The 24,071-nt window shown below is 35.3% G+C and overlaps 1 protein-coding gene across 2 annotated transcripts in view; it reads right to left on the bottom strand.

The window, feature by feature from the left end:
- Positions 1–24,071, bottom strand: part of LOC110453222 (histone deacetylase 6-like) — a 185,181-nt gene that overhangs the window by 129,765 nt on the left and 31,345 nt on the right. Inside the window, exons 9-19 of one of the 2 annotated variants that reach the window (XM_021502081.1) lie at positions 23,230–23,334; positions 19,440–19,508; positions 18,799–18,925; positions 18,379–18,444; positions 15,849–15,908; positions 12,198–12,287; positions 11,241–11,347; positions 10,235–10,360; positions 5,810–5,971; positions 5,414–5,470; positions 604–688 (exon numbers count right to left, since the gene is read on the bottom strand). In XM_021502081.1, the coding sequence (XP_021357756.1) occupies positions 604–688; positions 5,414–5,470; positions 5,810–5,971; positions 10,235–10,360; positions 11,241–11,347; positions 12,198–12,287; positions 15,849–15,908; positions 18,379–18,444; positions 18,799–18,925; positions 19,440–19,508; positions 23,230–23,334 (1,054 nt within the window). Of the gene's footprint in view, positions 1–603; positions 689–5,413; positions 5,471–5,809; positions 5,972–10,234; positions 10,361–11,240; positions 11,348–12,197; positions 12,288–13,981; positions 14,042–15,848; positions 15,909–18,378; positions 18,445–18,798; positions 18,926–19,439; positions 19,509–23,229; positions 23,335–24,071 lie in introns of both variants that reach the window. The other variant, XM_021502082.1, reaches the window with a different exon arrangement.

The following is a 24,071-nucleotide window of genomic DNA, read 5'->3' as shown; positions in this document are numbered from 1 at the left end:
CCCCCCTCCCACCCCTTGTGATGGACATTCTGAAGATAAGACCCCCAAATCATTACTATATATGTAGGTTGAAATATTTCATTTTGTCTTAATATGTGACCAATGCTAAAGATTTTATTCCGCAACTCAGTAGGAAGATAGGTTCTATCTTGGATTAAAGGATCTAGATAGTATGTCTTTACTCACAGGGTAGACTATCCACTACGGACCATTTACTAGTATAAGTATGAACAAAATCAAACTATCAACTCACTCAGGTTCTTTTTGTAATAACAGGGACATTGACCTATTACCAGAGGCCATCTTTGATTTTGAGATCCTTAACTTACGGCCTTTTTTTGCATGGTATCCACCAAATACCATTTTAACAGACAACTTTGACAGTATATCCCCTGTTCTATTTTTAGTTACAGTGACCACGACCTTGATTTTAGGAATTTTTGAAACCCAAGTTTTGACTTCTGTTTATTAAAGGAGGTTCTGGAAATGGATGTTTGGACTGACAGAAAGATGGACAGACAGACGGACGGATGGACGAATTGACAGACCAATAATGTGATTACTATAGGGCAACCATATGTGGCACTCTAATAAAGATTTTACCTGAACTCGTAAACATCGATCCAGAAGTCCCCACTCCGCATGTTTGTCAAATATACAGGTGACACGATCTGGGTCCTCAGGATGTCTGCAAGCAAAATTCTCAAAATTATGACAACATGCACACATGAAGTATACCAAAGGTATATTAAGGAGGCAAATTAAAACTGAGAGGTAAAGGCCTGAATACAGGGTGTGTGTGTGTGGGGGGGGGGGCTTTATCAGGAATCAGGCAATTGTTGTGCGCTATTGAATGTTGTAAGCTATTTAGTATTCTAGCAACCATTAGATAGTAGATTTATTCCCCAGAACTGTCTAACTGCTTAAAAACATATCTATTTGCCCTGAATGAATCAAATTATTTAAAACAATACAAAAACAAACCAAAACGTCAAATCACTTAAGTGGGATCAAACTCACAGGGATCCATGGATATATACAGTCCTTTTTTATGGCCAATTATAGGCCAATCCCCTCTCCAATTTTGGCATTATTTCCCCCCTTTTCAGCTTTATTTCCCCCTATTCCAGTTCAATCTAAAACACTGACAGGTCAGTAAGGGCCCCATCTTGTGGCAATATATCCCCCATAATCATCAAGAAGTAATCTGCCCATATAGCTGAGCTTGACTTTTGCTATTTGGACTTCAAAAAGAATCGCAAGGAAGCAAAATATACATTTTACATGTACTATGATGCGAGTCTTGTTTCCTTCCACCTCCATATTTGCTTCCGGGCTAACAGAAATGTAAATACCGGTGCAATACTCATTTGTTAGCTTTGATTTGTTTTATTTCACCTTATATACCTCCTCAATCAAGAGCCAGGGTCAAAGTCAGAGATCCACTTTGTCTTTGACCTTTGGACCCAAATGACCTTGACCATTAACCCAGCGACCCTGATCTTTGGTCAGTTGACTTATTCTTTAATTCCGACCAACTTTGCTTCATAATATCATAACAAAATGTTCATCAGTGAAAAATACAAAACTTGACCTTGACCCCGTAACCTGGACCTAAGGTCAGTTGACTCTGTGTTAAGTTCTGAACAACATTGCTTCATAATGTCATAACAAAATGTTCATCAGGGAAAAGGTACAACATTTAACCTTCACCTTTGACCCAGTGACCTTGACCTTTTGTCAATTGACTCCTTGTTTAATTCTGAGCTACATTACTTCAAAGTGTCATAGCGAAATGTTCACCAGTGAAAAGATACAAAATTTAACCTTGCCCTTTGACCCAATGACCTTGACCTTTGGTCAGTTGACTCTTTGTTTAATTCTGATCTACTTTGCTTCATCATGTCTTAACAAAATTTTCATCAGTGAAAAGATGCAAAATTTGACCTTGACCTTTCAACCTAATGACTTTGACATTTGACCTTGACTTTTTACCTCAGTGTGTCATTTTGTTTAATTCCGAACAACTTTGCTCCATAATGTCATAGTGAAATGTTCACCAGTGAAAAGCTACAAAATTTAACATTGACCCCTGACCCGATGACCTTGACCTTTGGTCAGTTGACTCCTTGTTTAATTCTGATCAACTTTGCTTCATAATGTCATAACAAAATGTTCATCAGAGAAAAGATGTAAAATTTGACCTTGACCTTTGAACCTAATGACCTTGACCTTTGACCTCGACTCTTTACCTCAATGTGAATTTTTGTGAACTGAACATCTTGACCAAGTTTCATGTACATTGGTCAATAAATACTAAAGTTATCAGCCAGAAACAAAATTTGTGGACGGACAGACAGACAGACAGACAGACAGACAGACAGACAGACATTCCTATAGGGCACCCGTATCTCCGATACGGGGCCCTAAAAAACACCACTTGTTATTAAAATACTACCACATGACTATCTGTCTTGGTTCCACTTTGTTTTTATTTTCCGTCAGTTCCATGACTGAGTGATTTATTTCATTTCCCTGTGCTTAGGTTAATTGTCACTGCTGATATTTTACATCACTGTTTACAGCTTGCCCTGTTTACAGTTTACAATATATTAACAGTCACACAAATGCTTTATTCTAATGCATATCTGGTGGTCAATTCAAAGCTTCTATAATGAACAGCAAGAAACAAAAATTAAAGTCATCTGTGCCCCTCTCTCGTACTGCCCCCCTGGCTCTGGCCTGCAGCCCTCGCTGGACAGGTAATGCACCTACAGCTTACAACTGTGAGGGTAACCTACCCCTGGGTCCATCCAAAGGACTATGATGATGGTGTGATGGACCGCAGGTCTACCCTGACAAGGGGAATAACTCCCCCTCTGAAGGTAATGGTGTGGTAGCGGGATACAATTGCATACAATGGCCATGGGTGATATTTGTGTACAAAGAAAATTACATGTACATGTATCAAATTTTAGAAATATCAGCACTTAAATACATGAAGTAGTGGACTTTTTGGGCTTATAATTTTTCATGAAAAGAGGGGTGCATTTGGTTTAAGACTAAAGTTTTGGCCATTTACAAATCTGTGTCAACTTATAACAGAAGCTAGCTTTCATGTAGCCAATTTTTTTACATGGCCCATGTGTAAATATTGTGAAAAATCCTCTGGATAAACCTAAGCTTAAACCTGAGTATTTCTGCTACCAATATTTAATTTAAGACAGGTTTTAAGAAAATAATTCCTATTTGCGAGGTTCAAATTTTGGGTTAAAAATCATGGGTTTTTTTCAGGTTTTTTTGCATTTTTTTATGTGGTAGCCATGGTTTTCAAAACCTCCTGTCAAAAATCATTTTTCTAAAAACAAATGAATTCATAATAAAGTGTATGACTATAGATATATATATATGTAGGTGTGTTGTGTATGCCTATATATATATATATATGTAGGTGCGTTGTGTATGACTATAGATATATATATACGTAGGTGTGTTGTGTATGACTATATATATATATGTAGGTGTGTTGTGTATGCCTATATATATATATATATGTAGGTGGGTTGTGTATGACTATAGATATATATCTATGTAGGTGTGTTGTGTATGACTATATATATATATATAGGTAGGTGTGTTGTGTATGACTATAGATCTATATATATGTAGGTGTGTTGTGTATGGCTATATATATATATATATGTAGGTGGGTTGTGTATGACTATAGATATATATCTATGTAGGTGTGTTGTGTATGACTATAGATATATATCTATGTAGGTGTGTTGTGTATGACTATAGCTATATATATATGTAGGTGTGTTGTGTATGCCTATATATATATATATATGTAGGTGCGTTGTGTATGACTATAGATATATATCTATGTAGGTGTGTTGTGTATGACTATATATATATATATGTGGGTGTGTTGTGTATGACTATATATATATATGTAGGTGTGTTGCGTATGACTATAGATATATATATATATGTATGGGTGTTGTGTATGAGTATAGATATATATATATATATAGGTGTGGTGTGTGACTATATATATATATATATATGTGGGTGTGTTGTGTGTGACTATAGATATATATATATGTAGGTGCGTTGTGTATGACTATAGATATATATATACGTAGGTGTGTTGTGTATGACTATATATATATATATAGGTAGGTGTGTTGTGTATGACTATAGCTATATATATATGTAGGTGTGTTGTGTATGAATATAGATATATATCTATATATGTAGGTGTGTTGTGTATGTATATAGATATATATATATGGGGGTGTGGTGTGTATGACTATATATATATATATAGGTAGGTGTGTTGTGTATGACTATAGATCTATATATATGTAGGTGTGTTGTGTATGCCTATATATATATATATATGTAGGTGGGTTGTGTATGACTATAGATATATATATATATATATGTGTTGTGTATATCTATATATATATATATGTAGGTGTGTTTTGTATGACTATAGATATATATAGATGTAGGTGTGTTTTGTATGACTATAGATATATATAGATGTAGGTGTGTTTTGTATGACTATATATATATATATATATATGTAGGTGTGTGGTGTATGACTATAGATATATATATACGTAGGTGTGTTGTGTATGACTATATATATATATGTAGGTGTGTTGTGTATGTATATAGATATATATATATGGGGGTGTGGTGTGTATGACTATATATATATATATATGTAGGGGTGTTGTGCAGGATGAATCCACTATCCATGTTTATCCAAGACATGCGCTTTATATGAATTCATAATAAAGTGTATGACTATATATATATATATAGGTAGGTGTGTTGTGTATGACTATAGATCTATATATATGTAGGTGTGTTGTGTATGGCTATATATATATATATATGTAGGTGTGGTGTGTATGACTATAGATATATATATATATGTAGGTGTGTTGTGCAGGATGAATTCACTATCCATGTTTATCCAAGACATGCGCTTTATATGAATTCATAATAAAGTGTATGACTATAGATATATATTTATGTAGGTGTGTTGTGTATGACTATAGATATATATCTATGTAGGTGTGTTGTGTATGACTATATATATATATGTAGGTGTGTTGCGTATGACTATAGATATATATATATATATGTGGGTGTGTTGTGTATGTCTATATATATATATATATGTAAGTGTGTTGTGTATGACTATAGATATATATCTATGTAGGTGTGTTGTGTATGACTATAGCTATATATATATGTAGGTGTGTTGTGCAGGATGAATCCACTATCCATGTTTATCCAAGACATGCGCTTTATTTTAAGGACCAGTCATTTCTACTAAACACTGCCACCTGTGATGGATTGTGGGTCTACCCAGACAAGGGGAATAACTTACCCTCTGAACGTGATAGCATGGTGGACCCGCATGCCTTCATCATACACTATACACGTCCTACAAAAATTAACAAATATAACATCTCGTTTTATCACTGTATGTTATATACTGTTGTTTCAATTAATTATTTCAAATCTGAATTTTAAACCGATCTCAAGAACAGAATAAATCATCATAGTCAAGTTAAATAGGAAACAAAGGAATATTCATTCCAAGGTTTCACAGGGCAGATATTAGCAGATTCCTGATTTCAACACTTATATGTCAACCAGTACTTGTGTTTGGAATATCCCTATCGTACACTGACACAATTTTCTCTCAAATCTCAGACAGATATGTTGAAAAATCTTCAACAGCTTATGAGGCACTACTGAATTGGAAAGATTCTTGGCTTACTTGTTTGGTGGGACGGCTAGTGAGGTGTCAGCAATCAGCTGATCGATGACCGCGTCAAACTTGTGCTGTATGATGTACTCCTCCTCGACCCCATCCTCGTACTCGTACATTATCGTGTACTCTTTTGGTTTGTTCTCCTCTGTGACAAATGGCATACCTGGCCTAAAAGTCAGAAAAAACACCTCTTTTATAATATTACTTTTATGTATTCATTAAATATGTGATAACTGTAAACCTCCGGTCAGTTCAAATAAGCAGATAATTCGAGCACTCTTTGAACAATAAAAACAATAATTTTCTGTCTAGTGATTGTTTGAACCCTCCTTACCCCATTTCGGATTGTTGGAACATACAATTTGAGTACTGAAATCACCTACTTATTGATCAATGTTGGCTATTGGCGATACAATACTAGCCTCGCAAAACTCGCTTCAACTAATCTATTTTCAAATCGACGGCATTTAATAACAGAGTAACGGGTAGTACTCTTGAAGCGCGACCATTGTCTATGCCAGACAATTTGTACATAAATAGGCAACATGTTAGCGATGATTGAGTTTCTTTCTTGTACACATGTGCATGCCTCACTTAAACGTTTTTAGGCCCCAACCATGTATAACATCCTATTTTACGGAGCGAGAAATGTTACCATCAGAACGATGACAGACCTGTGTGTATTGTCATGTTGTTACAGTGATTACAATTTGATTATATAATCTGGGTACCGATCCTTGATTAATTACTTAATTGATATGATACCTGTGTATGTGGCAAAAAAAATAAAATGACCAGGTGGTCGATCGAACTATTAATACATATTTATACAAATAACACAAAGTCCAAGTAAGATCAAGATTGTATTGTTCGTTTCATTTGTTTCAAATACAAAAGCTACTATATATATATTTACTAAAACAGTTATAATCTTTGGCAATCTTAGGGGCTACTCTGCATGTTTGTTTCGATTCTAGAAAGACAGTTTCTAGATGAATGCAATTTTTATAGTAGACATGGACACTGGGGAAAGCCCAGTATGTCTATGGTTGTATGAAGTACCTGTGGACAGGTGAGCCTGACAGGTATATATATAGATTAATATTTGCATTGTTACTTAATACAATAAGTATAAATATGAAAAGTGTAACTGTAATCACTATATCTGAATTGGGGTAAAAATTCAAAAATGTTGAATTTATAAGGCCATTGCATTTAAAGGTTAAGAAACAAACATACAGTATAGTCCAAACATTAGTAATGATATTGAAACATGTATCATGCCATCATCTATTTAGTATTCATATGTAGCCACATAAGTGTAAAGTACATTTCCTTGTGTAAAATATTGATTTACATCCTTCTGGGTTCCATATCATCGTTAAATATGACAGAAGAAAGCTTCAGAAAATTGAATAAAATATCACTGCAATAATACAAACATCTTACTACCTATGCATGCATATGTAATTATTCTAATCAATTTAACTCATTCACCAGAACAACTTGTCTTTAATCGTAAGTTACTGTGAGTATAAATATACAAAGCTTTGTTGGGAAACTGTGTATGCGATAAAACATCTCTGTAATATGCAAGCTTAAGATCAATCCCCTTCAGGAAAACTTAATTAATTGAACCTTGGATCTGATCTGGGATATGGATGTATGAATATTACTTCTGGACCTGTGGGTTGAACAGCAGGTCTATCAGATGGAGGCTACTGAATAGGAATGTAAAATAGACCCAAGTGATGCCACCTCAGGTTTGACACAATGAAATAATTGAACTGATGACACTGACACTGCACATAAAAAACATCAGGTAGAGCTAGTAGCTTAGAAAAAAAAAAAAAAAAAAAAAATTGGCACTGAACCTGTGATATACACAGGAAAGAAAGCCGGGCTAACTATCAACCGTATTAGCTAAATGGAACCTGTGGTGAAGACAGCAGGTAGGTATGCTCTATAAAAATGACCCAGGTGAAAACCGTGGATCTGAAAGGCAGAAAACGCCACTGAACCTGTGATGTAAACAGCAGGCTAGACGGCTGATTAGATCTGCGAGTATATAATACTTAACGAATATACAGTAACAGGCACACTAAGTACTAAACTGATAAACCACTAAGTTGACGTTGAGTAGCAGCATCTCAAGTCCTGAGCATGATCATGAGTATAAACAAAATAAACAAGACTTTGAAGGAAAGAGCTTTGCCACTGAACCTGTGGAGATAACAGCAGGCAAGACGGCATGAGAGATCAAATTGGGAGTATACCACATTAAAACAATACTACTTAGGCAAACAATATTTTACTCTGGTATACGTATCCTATTAACTTGACATTGAGGAACCTCATCCAAGATGTAATGGGTACCAAACATATTATAACAAGAACTCGTGATATTAAAATAGAATTCTTAATGAATTGACTAAGTGAAACATATGGATCCTAATTACTAAATAACTATAGTATACCACTGAACCTGTGAACGACAAGCAGGTTAGACGGTATAATTGATAACATGTAGGATTAAAAAAAAAACTTAAGTAAAAAATACGCAAAGATGCACACATTGTATGGTAATCTGAAACAATTGTCTTTGATTACCATGGATATACAAAAATTAATGACGATAGAGTATGATTATAGCTGACCTATAATTACATGAACACATTGTCTTCTACATGGAGATGAAACGGGGCTGGAGGGAGGGTCGTCAATATTGAGATGAAAATTACCGCCAGCCTCCACAATCTCTTTGTGTAAACTGATGCTTATAGCGTCACCTAACTAACTGACCATTGGTCATTAATGTCACGTGATATCTATAAATAATTAGTATGATGACCTCATCTCTAGCCTTATGCAACTAATCACGTGGTAATCAAGTAATGACATACTCAACTTAAAATTAAATTGATCTTGTGATTTAAAACATACTTTCCCTTTATAAATTCACATCATCTAGCTCTACTACTAGAATACATAAAAAATACAAAGTATATGTTAACAACATCAACACACCACATTTAATACATTTGTAATACAGTAATGAACTAACAATTTTTTAACAAATTATGCATCCTAACTCTGGAGGTCCAGGAGATAGAATACCTTAGATATGCATTTGTATAAACTTAAATTAAATAAATTCAAATTTTGCAGTTTCAATCCATCTTCCGCATTTTGATACATTACAATTGAACTTCTGTTAATACTCCAGAAAACATCACTGCTTTACAGCCTACATACTTGTATCTGCTTTGCGTTTAAGTGCAAATTGAATTTGACAATCGATTATTAATATGTAAGTTAATATATGAAAGACATAGATGTACCATTATTCATCTCCAGATTTACAAATATATCGTAATCGGCCGTCGGTGTTCCGTATCAACGACTTGACTGTCTGCCGTGATTTTTGCAGATGTCGACTCTGATAGTTCAAACTACTCTTTATTTTAGTGGCTATAATTTCGTGTAATTTGAATAAGATTGACAATATCTAATTGATTTTGTTTGATCTGTAACTAAATAACAGCAAACACAAAAATCAAAATTTATTTTAATTTTGCCTCTTCAATTTTAGAGTCAAAACATTTATGCTTTTCTAAAAATCTTCATGGCTAACATTTATAATTTGGGAACAGATCAACACATTATTGCTATACCCAAAACATTGTGGGACGATGAGAAGGCACTACAGTCAATTGAGACTTGTAACAGAGACTTATATCTTCCTTTGTATTCTATGAATCAGCATTCCTCTTTTAACACTAAAAGAGGTACAAGTCTGTGTATGCAACCATCACAGTTAATCAAAATTATATATAACCTTTCCAAAAAATGTTAATTGATTATAATTTTACCCAATTAAATTTATGCCCAACTAAAATCTACTTTGTTCAAAAACTGGATTATACTCGGGAATATACTTTCAAGATTGGATACAAATCATTAGTTACATAACTTGTTTAATATACTGTATGCTTGTTATAAATAAATATTTCTTAAATGTTGACAGACAGTGTATGCTGCAATCGTTTTGTTGATCTAGAATGACTACTTTTTAAATGCAAAATTTTCAAAGATTAAGTCTGGCAAACATTTAAATGTTAACTCATCCACCCCTACATATTTAAACTGGACTTGCCCAATCTTTGATTTGGTATGGTTCAAACGTGACTTTGGGGGTGAATGGTTAACACGCTCTGAAAGTTTTACCAAGGCTCACCAGAAAACAACACCAGACCTCTAGGTTTGTACCTACCTGATCATAAACAGACAATTCTGGTCTGAATTATCAAACTTTCTCGGATATAATAAATGAATTTTACAAGCCATGAAGCAATCTTATGCAATGCAGTTCAGTTGAAAGTTTCTCAGTTTTAAGATATCTCAATTTCTAAATTCAAAATTGATTCTTACTTTGGCGGCATATCATTGACTTCTTCATACGGACATGATTCCTCCAAGGCTAGCTCTGTCTGGTAGCTGAAGCAGTTCCAGTACGGCTGCAGAACTTTGATCACATTCAAAATAGTCGTTGTTATACTGTAAAGTCCAACAACTTCCACTTCAGTACAATAGTTGACAGTAGCCAACACAAAATAATCCTTAGAAGAAATAAACCTCCCAGTTTTCAATTAGATCAAAGTGCCCAAGGCACTGGAGGATTGGCAGCATGAATGTGTGTTTCTTTTTCTATAGATTTTATTCTGAATGTGTAGGCTTCATAATGGTGTCCCTATGCATGTATGTGGAGTGAAATAAAACACAACTAGGCCTGTCTTGCTCTTGTTACAAAAGCAACATTAATTTTTGTTTTATATTTTACTTTATGACTGTATACATAATATAACCAAGTAATAGCATGCATAAACAGACGTACAATGCATCAACAATGTCTTCTTTTTTCTACACACTACATATTCTATACTTTGATTTAACTATGATACGGTTTTATCTGGTATGGTTGTAACATGGTAAACATTATCAAATTGATACTCTTAACATTTATGATAAGTTTCATTATGATGTAACATAATTACTTTTGAAAAGTGTACCAGTCATAGCTTGACAAAGGGACGAGTCGGTCTTGAAACGTGGCGACACATTTCATATGTACAATGTTTGTGTAAATTGTAAAACTTTGATATCAAGTATACATACACAATGTGTAGTAGCATGATCCTAACTGTTATACTTAGACCATAACTGACCAGTACACACAAAAACTTGACCAGATGGGCAAATGGATGGACAAGGGAACCACTACATGTCCTGCACCATTTCACGACAGGGCAAAATAATGTATAACCATAATGTAGTACAGAAAGTCAATAATGTAGTACAGAAAGTCAATAATGTACTTTTGAAATGTGAAAATGAAAATTTGTCTATTAGTGTCTTATTACAAGGTTATAATACACACCTGTGGCTTGGGTCCCCCATGGCAGGTAAGGCAGGACAGGGGTCACCCAGCAGACTTCTCAGTGTTAGAGCCACAGCCTCAGACAGAGACTTGATACAGTACCCGCCCTGTGACATCACATACTCAACATCACTTAGCATACATGTCACATTTAGGCAAAAAAACAGGACATAATATCATATCAGGATGAATTTAAAACTAAATCAGATGTTCAGTTCTGTAGCACCAAAATAAAATCCTATAAATTAAATTGAATATAATGATCTTCTTTTTAAAGTTTGGCAAAATGATTACTGTCCAGTACCAATAAGCACACTATCTTAAAGTTTGTTTCTAGCACAAATGGCAGGATTGTATGACAGTAGGGTATTTTTGAACAGAAAAAGTTTAATATTCCCCCTACAACACTGACTGGATACTAGAACAACTGGATTAGTTAGGGGTAAGACTGACTGGATACTAGAACAACTGGATTAGTTAGTAGTAACACTGACTGGATACTAGAACCACTGGATTAGTTAGTGGTAACACTGACTGGATACTAGAACAACTGGATTAGTTAGTGGTAACACTGACTGGATACTAGAATTACTGGATTAGTTAGTGGTAACACTGACTGGATACTAGAACAACTGGATTAGTTAGTGGTAACACTGACTGGATACTAGAACAACTGGATTATTAGAGGTGGCTTGATTACTGAGGTTAGACTGTAATGTAGCTTTACTTCAATTAACTCTCACCTTGTGTGTTAATGTTACTAATTATTATGTGAATTCCACTTATCAGTAGCCGATGGCATAAATAATATTCAATTATTCTAAGATTTTTTTATATTTTTTTTTTAAATGTCTGTAACCGTTAAATGGAATAATAATGCAACAGGTACTGCAACAATGAATTTCCAATGAATTCTGTGAAACATTCTAATTAGCTCAACAAATCCTGTAAGCATACCTCCAAACATATACAAACACGCCCCTCAGCCAATGACATCAGCATATGGGTCATGTGGGCGTATGTCACTGGACTCACAAGCATCTCACCCTGTCAATCAAACAAGAAACATTTTAGAACGTTGATGTAAGAGGCCAAATAGGCTTGCATAGCTTATCCCTCTGACACAAAGCAATTCAGATTATAATCATCAACGGTTAAGATATTATTTAATTGAAATCATTATATATGCATTACGATACATTTTAAACACTTAAATATTACCACTTAAAGGTACCATGCCGCTAATTAACCTTCACTATTTCTCTTATCAAGAAGATAAATCTGGCATTTCTTATATTTCTTACAAAGGAAATGTTATCAACTTTCTTTTAATACCACAATCAGGAAATGAGACATGTCAAAGATATAAAAATTAAAAGAAATTTAATTTATCTATTTTCTTACGTGCTGTAAAACATTAGATATTTTACATAATGTTAAGCATGCGTAGACATGTACAATGTGATGGCGATGTCCATGCTAAAATGTGGTCCACCAAGCAGGTGGACAGAATCAGTGAGAAAAAGGTAAAAGCTAGCTGGAAGCCACCAACAGTGCAATGAAGTGAAAGTATACGTCAGTGCAGCCTTAGACCAATGGAAATCACTTAAGGAGGAAAAAAGTGTTGATCTACCACTTAGAATTGCGAGGCTTTTACTTGACAGGTGAGTGCTGATTGAGCTGATATAAAACTCAGCATGTTTATTGTGTTTACCTCTGACCAAGGCAAAGATATAGTCGCTACTCATTAGATTTTGCTTTTGTGACATCTTGTGTGTTCGCGTATGACAATGGCGTTAACGCGGTCTCAACCCTGCTTCTGGTGAGATAAGTAGTCATCAGGAAAGGCTTCACACGCTTATATTTGACATAAATATAAGTCAATGGATTTTTTTTTATATTTTCCAAACAAATTTTACTTATAGTTATAATGGAATTTTATGACTGCAATTTTAACCACAGTTTTTCAGACAGATTGCGGCACGGTAACTTTAGAATTTATGTTAAATGTTGAGATAGTTTTTTAATATAGTTCAAATAATATTTAGATTTCTGAGTCCTTAGCATGTCTTGCATCCAAATAACTAATGACCAGTTGCCACTAGAACATTATAAAGAAATTTATGAGATATAGAAATTTTAGCACCATCAAAGATGTGTAAATCTAACTTTTAATATATGAAAACAACATACCACCTATGAATCAGATGTACATGCATATGAATAAATAATTAGAAGAAACACTAAACAAATATTGAACATTTACACAGCATCAGAAGTGTCAATCAGCAGGACAACCGGCAACAGAGTTTAACACAGCCAACAGTTAAACAACAAGCGCCCAACACCTAAGACACATCACCTACCATTAGTTAACGCCTTCTAGGTATATGTTAGGTATGTTATTTACAAAACATTACTGATATCAATCAGCAAGATACACTTTGGAAAAGTAAATTAAATGATTATGAGTGCAACAGAGTAAACACTTCAAAATAATGTTGATCAAGTTGCGTTCATAGCTCTATGAATGCAATTTCTTCAGGTAATGCTTATAGAGGAACTTGCAGAGGAAACGTAAATATTATCTAACAATACATTATCTTACATAAACATATCTTATCTTATCATGTGTTCTTTATAACTTCACTTTATTTTGTTTTTATATGACTTTTATCTTACATTATTTCATGGCAAACCCTGCTCTTTATAGATCTTTATAGATCTGTGCAGTAACTGACCTTGTAGTCCCCGAGAGCTGCGTCATAGCCCCCTGATACTAACACCAGGTCTGGAGAAAACTAGGGCAAAAATAACACTAATCTATCAGTTCTTTTTCATAAATAATTGAATGTAAACAATTACTGCCGCAATGTATCAGCCTTTCGTTGTCACCAGAAGCATACATGCATTCGTGCCAGGTCCTCACCTAAAGGATGCAATATATGTTTACAGTACAGTATAATCTGTCTTGAGTGAGGCCTCATTTACCAACTAAGTCCAGGGCCTGTATTCATGAAACCATCCTCATGCTCAATTCAGATTCTGTGCTCAACCCAAATATCTGGTTTCAATGATAAATTAATGAAAGATAGAAAAGAACTTTAGGAAGACCTCATGTTGAAAACAGTTTTAGGTGTTTGATAAATGAATACAATTACCTTTCTGATTGCATCACCTGTTTTAATCGAGGCACAGGAAAATTGGCTTGAGCACAGAATTCAGCTTTGAGCATGAAAACGGTTCCATATATCAGGCCCAGAAGCTTAAGTATGATGTATTAATTATCATTTTGTCAATACATATAATACTGTAATATAATAATATACAACATTTATATAGCGCCCTATATCATTTATAAAATTACTCTAAAACGCTTTACAACATATGGATAATAGTATCAGTTATAATTGTGAAACAAAAACAAAGGCTTACAATAACTTTTATACAGTATAAGCAAGCAGATAATCATCGCAATGTGCACATAAATGAATAAATAAAGGGTGGTATTTACATGACGTCTTTGCAATGAGCCTAAAATGCAGACATGAACAGGTGAGTTTTGATGTCCTTCTTGAATTTGGCCAGGGTATTTGACTTTCTAATAGCAGATGGTACGCTATTCCACAACGTGGCCAAAACCCTTACAAATTATATAGGGCACTATATTGTCCTAGGAGGCTAGGCACCACAAATCTATCAACACAGAGAGCCGTTCGTTTCCAAACACCAACTTTGGAACAATTTTTCAATAGCTTTATGAAATAGCCTTCTTTTCCTGATATATAAAACGTACGAAAAATGAAATTATTTTTTGACAGAAATACAAGTGTACTGTTTAATTTTTTGAATGAGAAACCTGACTGATTGTTAACAAATATTCTGTAGTATCTTTACTGAAAGATACAAGAGACAAGAAAATCTGAGAACAGAACTAAGGGCTGCTTTCCTTTATCGTGATCCAAATGGTTGAACCGGTTGTACCACTTATTCTTTTATGAAATGAGGTCAGACCTAGTAATCTGATGGTGCTTTCAGGCGAGCCTTGACAAAGCCGTGCAAGGATTGCATAAACTTTTGCAGGTCCGCCAGGAATTAAACCTGAAAATGTTACATTTAAAAACAGACAAACCGGTTGTTTCACATAAATTAACAGCCCTAGTAGTACACTGTATTAAGAAAGTGTAAACCACTATCTGTTTCTGAATCCAGAAATTCAAAAGAGAGCTATCAACACAAGACAAATTACACTATACCTCTAAGTATGATTTTTTTCTAAAAGCTTTGAGAATATCAACCTGCTAAGGGAAACAATACGTGACACGGCAAACAAAAGCTGCAAACCCCAAACATGCTTGATATTAGCACCATAATTTCTTCTGAATATATTTTTATTCATGATCAATTTAGAAGATGATTCTGTTTCAACCAAAACCACATGCTTCTTTCGCTCTGTAAAATTATCTTTTTTCGATGCTGATTTTCTTTCTAATTTACAGGCCTAGACATTTAACAGCTGGCATGCATGAGATTAAGTTTGGAGTTTACAGCGCTGATAAGGATATTAGGAAGTAATAATAGCCCATGCCCCGGCATTCCTCCCGGTACCTCTGGACATCCAATGGCTGCATCGTAACCGCTGGACACCAAAACTAGGTCAGGGCTGAACTAAAAATAAAACAGAAATCCCCTGTGACAGCAACCAACACAATTCTACATTAAAATTGCACATTGAGTGGACATAGTTTAGTAAATATGAAACTGTATATCAGACAACAAGCATTTGGAAGTGGGCTTTTTTACAATTAACTGATATACATGATACTGTATACAAGGAAAATTTGGCCGCAGTTAAATTTTTGTAATGAGGGCGAATTTATCACGACAGTGAAAATAAGAAAACAATATACTAAACATAATAATAACATGTGAAGGGCGAATATGACACTGCATGAAAACGTATTCTACTAGTCAAGGGCGATAATAACACTGCACGAAAACGTATTCTCCTAGTCAAGGGCGAAAACGACACCGCACGAAAACGTATTCTCCTAGTCAAGGGCGAAAACGACACTGCACGAAAACGTATTCTCCTAGTCAAGGGCGAAAAACGACACTGCACGAAACAGATTCTTGTAGTCAAGGGCGAAAATAACACTGCACGAAACAGATTCTCCTAGTCAAGGGCGAAAATAACACTGCACGAAACAGATTCTCCTAGTCAAGGGCGAAAATAACACTGCACAAAAACAAATTCTCCTAGTCAAGGGCGAAAACGACACTGCACAAAAACAGATTCTCCTAGTCAAGAGCAAAAACGACACTGCACGAAAACAGATTCTCCTAGTCAAGGGCGAATATAACACTGCACGAAAACAGATTTTCCTAGTCAAGGGCGAAAAAGACACTGCACGAAAACAGATTCTCCTAGTCAAGGGCAAAAGTTTCCGGCCTGTATACAGTAAACAATGGAAACAAGTTTTGGTATATTACTTTGTACCAAAACATTTTATGACATTGTCAACATGTGAGACTGGTTCATAAATTTATTTGAGGTATAATAAAATTGAATGGATATAGATGTTTACAGCTCTATCGCAAATTCTATTTTGTAATACAAACATTTTATACTGTTGGTTTTTAATGACATTTGTGATTTAGAAAAGCTATCCACTTTGAATCAAACATCTATAAAGATACTACATCGATGATAAATGTCTCCACCTTGTCAGTCAAACAGATATTTGTGACACTAAATAAAACAGACATACCACTGAAAATGTTGCAATACATAAAATAACCCCATTCTAATACACATATCAGCTAAAATCACCGAAACATATGACAAATTTAAGATGCTTTTGTGAGTTTTCTTCAAATTTTTGGTCCTTCTGCTGTGGATTGGTGACGTCGTCAGGAACATTTAATGTGAGGTCAAATTACATTGACCTTTCAAGGTCTTGCTATTGTTCGGACATTATAATAATCAATTTCATGACAAAATGGGGTCAGTCAGGGTCAGATGGGGTCATTGACAATAACCATCAGGGCATCATATGCAAATGAGAAATTTGCGAAAGGTTTAATGTGTTTATGCCCTCGCAAATTATTTTGATTGACCAATCGAATGCCATGTTACATCTCAAATGAACCAAAATCATACTTAGACTGGGGAAATGTTTTTATTTTACTGTAATGATATTGATGCCTTTAAGAGACTGTGGATAATGTGCATGATAAGCGTTCACCAATTTTCACAGAATATATGATAAACCTTAACCCTTGGTTAAGACTACAGATTATGTATTTTCAACATTCGAAACTATTGACTTGTATGATTCAATATAAGGTAAGTAGAAGATTGAATTTTTAATATTAGTGGCTTCATTATTTCAAACCGATAAGGAAAACCTAATTGTTATTAATTTTGTATTAATGCTATATGCAATAATAAGTAATCAAATTTGATTTCATTTTGTTTCGCATTATTTCATTCCAAATGCACATTTAGTTTAAATTGATTTCAAAACTGTTACTGGTCAACCACCAGAGAAGAGAAAGATCCCATACATTCAATTTTATTAATTTCTGTTGCATTTGCAATATAAAATGTAACAGTTACACGTACATACCAAATATAAAATACAAACTACTACTGATAATGATTTGTTAAGCTGTGTTAACTGAAATCAAAATGGCAGACCACAATGTCCAGTTTGGGCTTATGACCTGTAAAACACATGATCACATCCGGAAATAGGCCCACCCCCTACTTTTGATGTGTTTCATGTACAGGTCCTTGGGCCTATCACCAGTATTTGAGATGACATTAGAATAACCATCTACAAATTAAAGCAGGCAAGGCTATACCAGAATCGATGACATTTTATGTAAATACCGTAACATGATTTAAATGAAAATAAATCTATTAAACGGATAACTCAATAGCAATGGTCTTGAAGGTTCATTAATTAAGAAACTTGTTTTTCTCCAACAAAAGAGGTTTAAAAATGTAATATTATTTGAACATTTTCAATCATAAATATCCTATAACCGTTAACAGCAGACCTCAATTGTCTGAAATTCAAAAAAAATCAACATGATATTGCTAAATAAAGAAGTCAAAATAAAAACCTACCTGATGAGCAATAGGCATTAGAATTTGATGGAATATGGCCAGGTAGTCTGTGTCCGTCATGTGGACCTGTGTAACAGAAACGCTTGCTGCTCTACACTGTGTCAGTACAGATACATATACAGTATATCTAAGATGTCCAGGTAAATTTCCTGGGTTAAAATGCAAGATCATATTTTCTTTTGGTATGAAAAGTGAATTAGGAGGTGGAGAATGGGGGTTTACTAAAAATCATAGCAAACTTAGTTTTTCTGAGATAATTTTTGTCTCAAGTCTCCTTACCATTAAGGAAAACCATTTTCTACAAACACCAATATGAATCAAACAAAAAATTGTGAATTAAATTGGGGTGTCGTCAAGCCTAAGTTTTAATAGATCTTATCTCTGTATCAATATAATTTGCTATTTTAATGTTTTACAAACCTTGTTAAGAGGTACATTGACATTGTACCCTTTGCCCTTGCCATCTCCAATAAAGTCGTAGTCAGATTCGCGAAGGTTAGGCCAATATTTCCCATATTCGTAACGATGAATGGAAAAGTAAAGAACTCTGAAATGGAGAAACAAAAGTATTTGGGAAAAAATCAAAAACTGCAGCAATCATAAATTTAAATTGATAAATTACAAGAAGTGAAGAACAGTATCAAAGTTAGTTGATTAACTGGGGTTTTGCATCTTCACACACAATGGTTACTTTAAAAATCTGCTTCGATGACTGAAATATCATAACCTTGGCATGGAAGCATAACGCCCCACCTGGTTATATTATTCTTATTATTCTGATGCCGGCTGATCAGGAATGTCTAGAAGAAAACTGCCTAAAGAAAGGAGAAGATAGGCGAGAAAAGAAAGGATAAAGGTACCAAATGTTGCATTATACAAATAGGGGCAGTTAGTAAACTTAGGTCTCCTGTGTCGGCAAGAACAGGTTAGAGAAGAATGCCCTTGATCATGCAGAAGGATCTGTATTAGTCAGTGATGCTTTAATATAATGCTTCTTTTGTTATTGTTTTATATTTTTATTTTTTAAGCATAATAAAATATTTAAGGATATAAATAATTACCTTGGGTCATCATAAAACATTTGCTGTGTTGCTTGACCGTGATGGACATCCCAGTCTACAATGAGCACCCTACAACACACAGAAGACTTTATCATTATACATCCCAGTCTACAACGAGCACCCTACAACACACAGAAAACTTTATCAGTATACATCCCAGTCTACAATTAGCACCCTACGACACACAGAAAACTTTATCATTATACATCCCATTCTACAATGAGCACCCTACAACACACAGACAACTTTCTCATTATACATCCCAGTCTATAATGAGCACCCTACAACACACAGACAACTTTATCGCTATACATCCCAGTCTACAGTGAGCACCCGACAAGACACAGAAAACTTTATCATTATACATCCCAGACTACAATGAGCACCCTACAACACACAGAAGACTTTATCATTATACATCCCAGTCTACAGTGAGCACCCGACAAGACACAGAAAACTTTATCATTATACATCCCAGTCTTCAATGAGCGCCCTACAACCCCCAGAAAACTTTATCATTATACATCCCAGTCTTCAATGAGCGCCCTACAACCCCCAGAAAACTTTATCATTATACATCCCAGTCTAAAATGAGCACCCTACAACACACAGAAACCTTTATCATTATACATCCCAGTCTACAATGAGCACCCGACAACACCAACACACAGAAAACTTTATCATTATAAATCCCAGTCTACAATGAGCCCCCTACAACACACAGAAAACTTTATCATTATACATCCCATTCTACAATGAGCACCCTACAACACACAGAAAAATTTATCATTATACATCCCAGTCTACAATTAGCACCCTACGACACACAGAAAACTTTATCATTATACATCGCAGTCTACAATGAGCACCCTACAACACACAGACAACTTTGTCATTATACATCCCAGTCTACAATGAGCACCCGACAACACCAACACACAGAAAACTTTATCATTATAAATCCCAGTCTACAATGAGCCCCCTACAACACACAGAAAACTTTGTCATTATACAGCCCAGTTTACAGTGAGCCCCCTACAACACACAGACAACTTTATCATTATTCATCCCAGTCTACAATGAGCACCCTGCAACACACAGACAACTTTATCATTATACATCCCAGCCTACAATGAGCGCCCTACAACACACAGAAAACTTTATCAGTATACATCCCAGTCTACAATGACTACTCTACAACACCCAGAAAACTTTATCATTATACATCCCAGTCCACAATGAGCACCCTACAACACCAACACACAGAAAACTTTATCATTATAAATCCCAGTCTACAATGAGCCCCCTACAACACACAGAAAACTTTATCATTATACCTCCCAGTCTACAATGAGCACCCTACAACACTCAGAAAACTTTATCATTATACATCCCAGTCCACAATGAGCACCCTACAACACCAACACACATAAAACTTTATCATTATACATCCCAGTCTACATTGAGCACCCTACAACACACAGACAACTTTGTCATTATACATCCCAGTCTACAATTAGCACCCTACGACACACAGAAAACTTTATCATTATACATCCCATTCTACAATGAGCACCCTACAACACACAGAAGACTTTATCATTATACATCCCAGTCTACAACGAGCACCCTACAACACACAGAAAACTTTATCAGTATACATCCCAGTCTACAATTAGCACCCTACGACACACAGAAAACTTTATCATTATACATCCTAGTCTACAATGAGCTCCCTACAACACACAGAAAACTTTATCATTATACCTCCCAGTCTACAATGAGCACCCTACAACACTCAGAAAACTTTATCATTATACATCCCAGTCTACATTGAGCACCCTACAACACACAGACAACTTTGTCATTATACATCCCAGTCTACAATTAGCACCCTACAAAACTTTATCATTATACATCCCAGTCTACAACGAGCACCCTACAACACACAGAAAACTTTATCAGTATACATCCCAGTCTACAATTAGCACCCTACAAAACTTTATCATTATACATCCCAGTCTAAAATGAGCACCCTACAACACACAGAAACCTTTATCATTATACATCCCAGTCTACAATGAGCATCCTACAACACACAGAAAACTTTGTCATTATACATCCCAGTCTACAATTAGCACCCTACGACACACAGAAAACTTTATCATTATACATCGCAGTCTACAATGAGCACCCTACAACACACAGCAAACTTTATCATTATACATCCCAGTCTATAATGAGCACCCTACAACACACAGAAAACTTAATCATTATACATCCCAGTCTACAATGAGCGCCCTACAACACACAGAAAACTTTATCAGTATACATCCCAGTCTACAATGACTACTCTACAACACCCAGAAAACTTTATCATTATACATCCCAGTCTCCAATGAGCACCCTACAACACACAGACAACTTTCTCATTATACATCCCAGTCTATAATGAGCACCCTACAACACACAGACAACTTTGTCATTATACATCCCAGTCTACAATTAGCACCCTACGACACACAGAAAACTTTATCATTATACATCCTAGTCTACAATGAGCTCCCTACAACACACAGAAAACTTTATCATTATACACCCCAGTCTACAATGAGCACCCTACAACACTCAGAAAACTTTATCATTATACATCCCAGTCTTCAATGAGCGCCCTACAACCCCCAGAAAACTTTATCATTATACATCCCAGTCTACGATGAGCACCCTACAACACACAGAAAACTTAATCATTATACATCCCAGTCTACAATGAGCATCCTACAACACACAGAAAACTTTGTCATTATACATCCCAGTCTACAATGAGCACCCTACAACACACAGAAAACTTTGTCATTATACATCCCAGTTTACAGTGAGCACCCTACAACACACAGACAACTTTATCATTATACATCCCACTCTACAATTAGCACCCTACAACACACAGAAAACTTTATCATTATACATCCCAGTCTACAATTAGCACCCTACAACACACAGAAAACTTTAGCATCATACATACCAGATATGATGAATTGACTTAGTAACGAAGTAAACACCATCAAATCAATTCTGTAGCCATTTGTTTCAACAGAACCTAAAGAGAATTGTGGTAAAAAAAATCAAAACAAGAGTAACACAGGGGCAGAATAATATACGCTCATCTAATGCCATGTGTTTCAAACTCAAGGTTATTCTGTTTCGTGAAGTTTCATCAGAATCATATATGGCTTTGCCATCTTGTCAATTTACATACGCTCAACTGTAGTCATCATCTGATATCCTGACCTAAATAGAAAACTATTTCTTAAATATACATGATTCATCTTCATTGCAGGTCGTTAAGTTTTATCTGAGGAAAAATCCATGTACTTTCTATCTGTATCAAAGTTTGTATTGTACATATTGAGGAGAAATGAAATAAAAACGGAAACAAGCCATTCAGATTGATATGCCTCGCCTGTGCCCTGCTTTGATCATCAATGCACATATCAGAAAAACTAACTTAAATGCAAAAACTTCATGTTGATGGAGATGCTGACATAGTCAATAGACCATGAAAGGTAGGCCGCATCCAGCATTTGATGCATGGGTTGAGATGTACTACCTAAGATGCATCTATAGTCCAAGTTTGATTGGTCTAGCACTTATACTTTCAGTGAAACTAAGTTAAACGCAAAAAACTTAATGTTGACACCGCCGCGGTCACCAGAAAAGCAACACCTTAGTCTCGCTTCCGCTACTTCGCTGCGGCGAGACAAAAATAAGGTAAAATTTAGTACCGTACCTTTTGAGTCCTAAAGTGTCCACTGCATGCTTGGCAGCAATGGCCACTTGGTTGAAGAAACAGTAGCCACAGAATTCTTCATTCATGGCATGATGGCCCGGAGGTCTGAACAAGAAAACAAAAACTTTGTGATATATATACCATAAACACAAAATGTGTACAGTATCTGTGACTGTTTAAGGTTAATCCTACGACTATAACTCTATCTTACGTCAGTCTCTTGGTTGTTGTGAAATTGTTGTATACATGATCTCCTGGCTATGATATATACTGGCCTGTCTAGATACTTCTGTACTATGAGGAAGTTGATACCAGTTGTAATCCTGGGCCCGTATTCATTAAGCCGTTCTCATGCTCAAGCATGGATTTGGCGCTCAAACCAATTTTCTTGTAACCTGCTTTAATCATGTGACACTGTCAGATAGTCATGTGACACTGTCAGATAGTCATGTGACTCTGTCAGATAGTCATGTGACAATGTCAGATGGTCATGTGACACTGTCAGATAGTCTAGTATTTTGGCAGGTTACAATAGCATGCGGCTCAAAGTCTCTCCTAAATTCTTAAACAAGAGGCCCATAGGGCCTGTATCGCTCACCTGGATTATCTAAGCAATCATGACAGAATATTCTCCAAATGAGATCCATGGGAATATGCCAGACCCCAAGGCCAATCCTTGTAGCATATATATCTGTATTCGATTTTTCATGCCCAGCAATTTTATGTATCGTTATGGGGTGGGGATCTCAACTGTTTCCAATCTGTGACTCAGAAACTAGGTCCCTATGGTTGTGGCCAGACCCCAGGATCAATTCTAATATCATGACTGCATTTGTCTCTTT

The sequence above is a fragment of the Mizuhopecten yessoensis genome, unplaced genomic scaffold (assembly GCF_002113885.1).
Source record: "Mizuhopecten yessoensis strain PY_sf001 unplaced genomic scaffold, ASM211388v2 scaffold7201, whole genome shotgun sequence".
Classification (NCBI taxonomy): Eukaryota; Metazoa; Mollusca; class Bivalvia; order Pectinida; family Pectinidae; genus Mizuhopecten; species Mizuhopecten yessoensis.
This window is presented reverse-complemented; position numbering and strand designations above follow the sequence as displayed.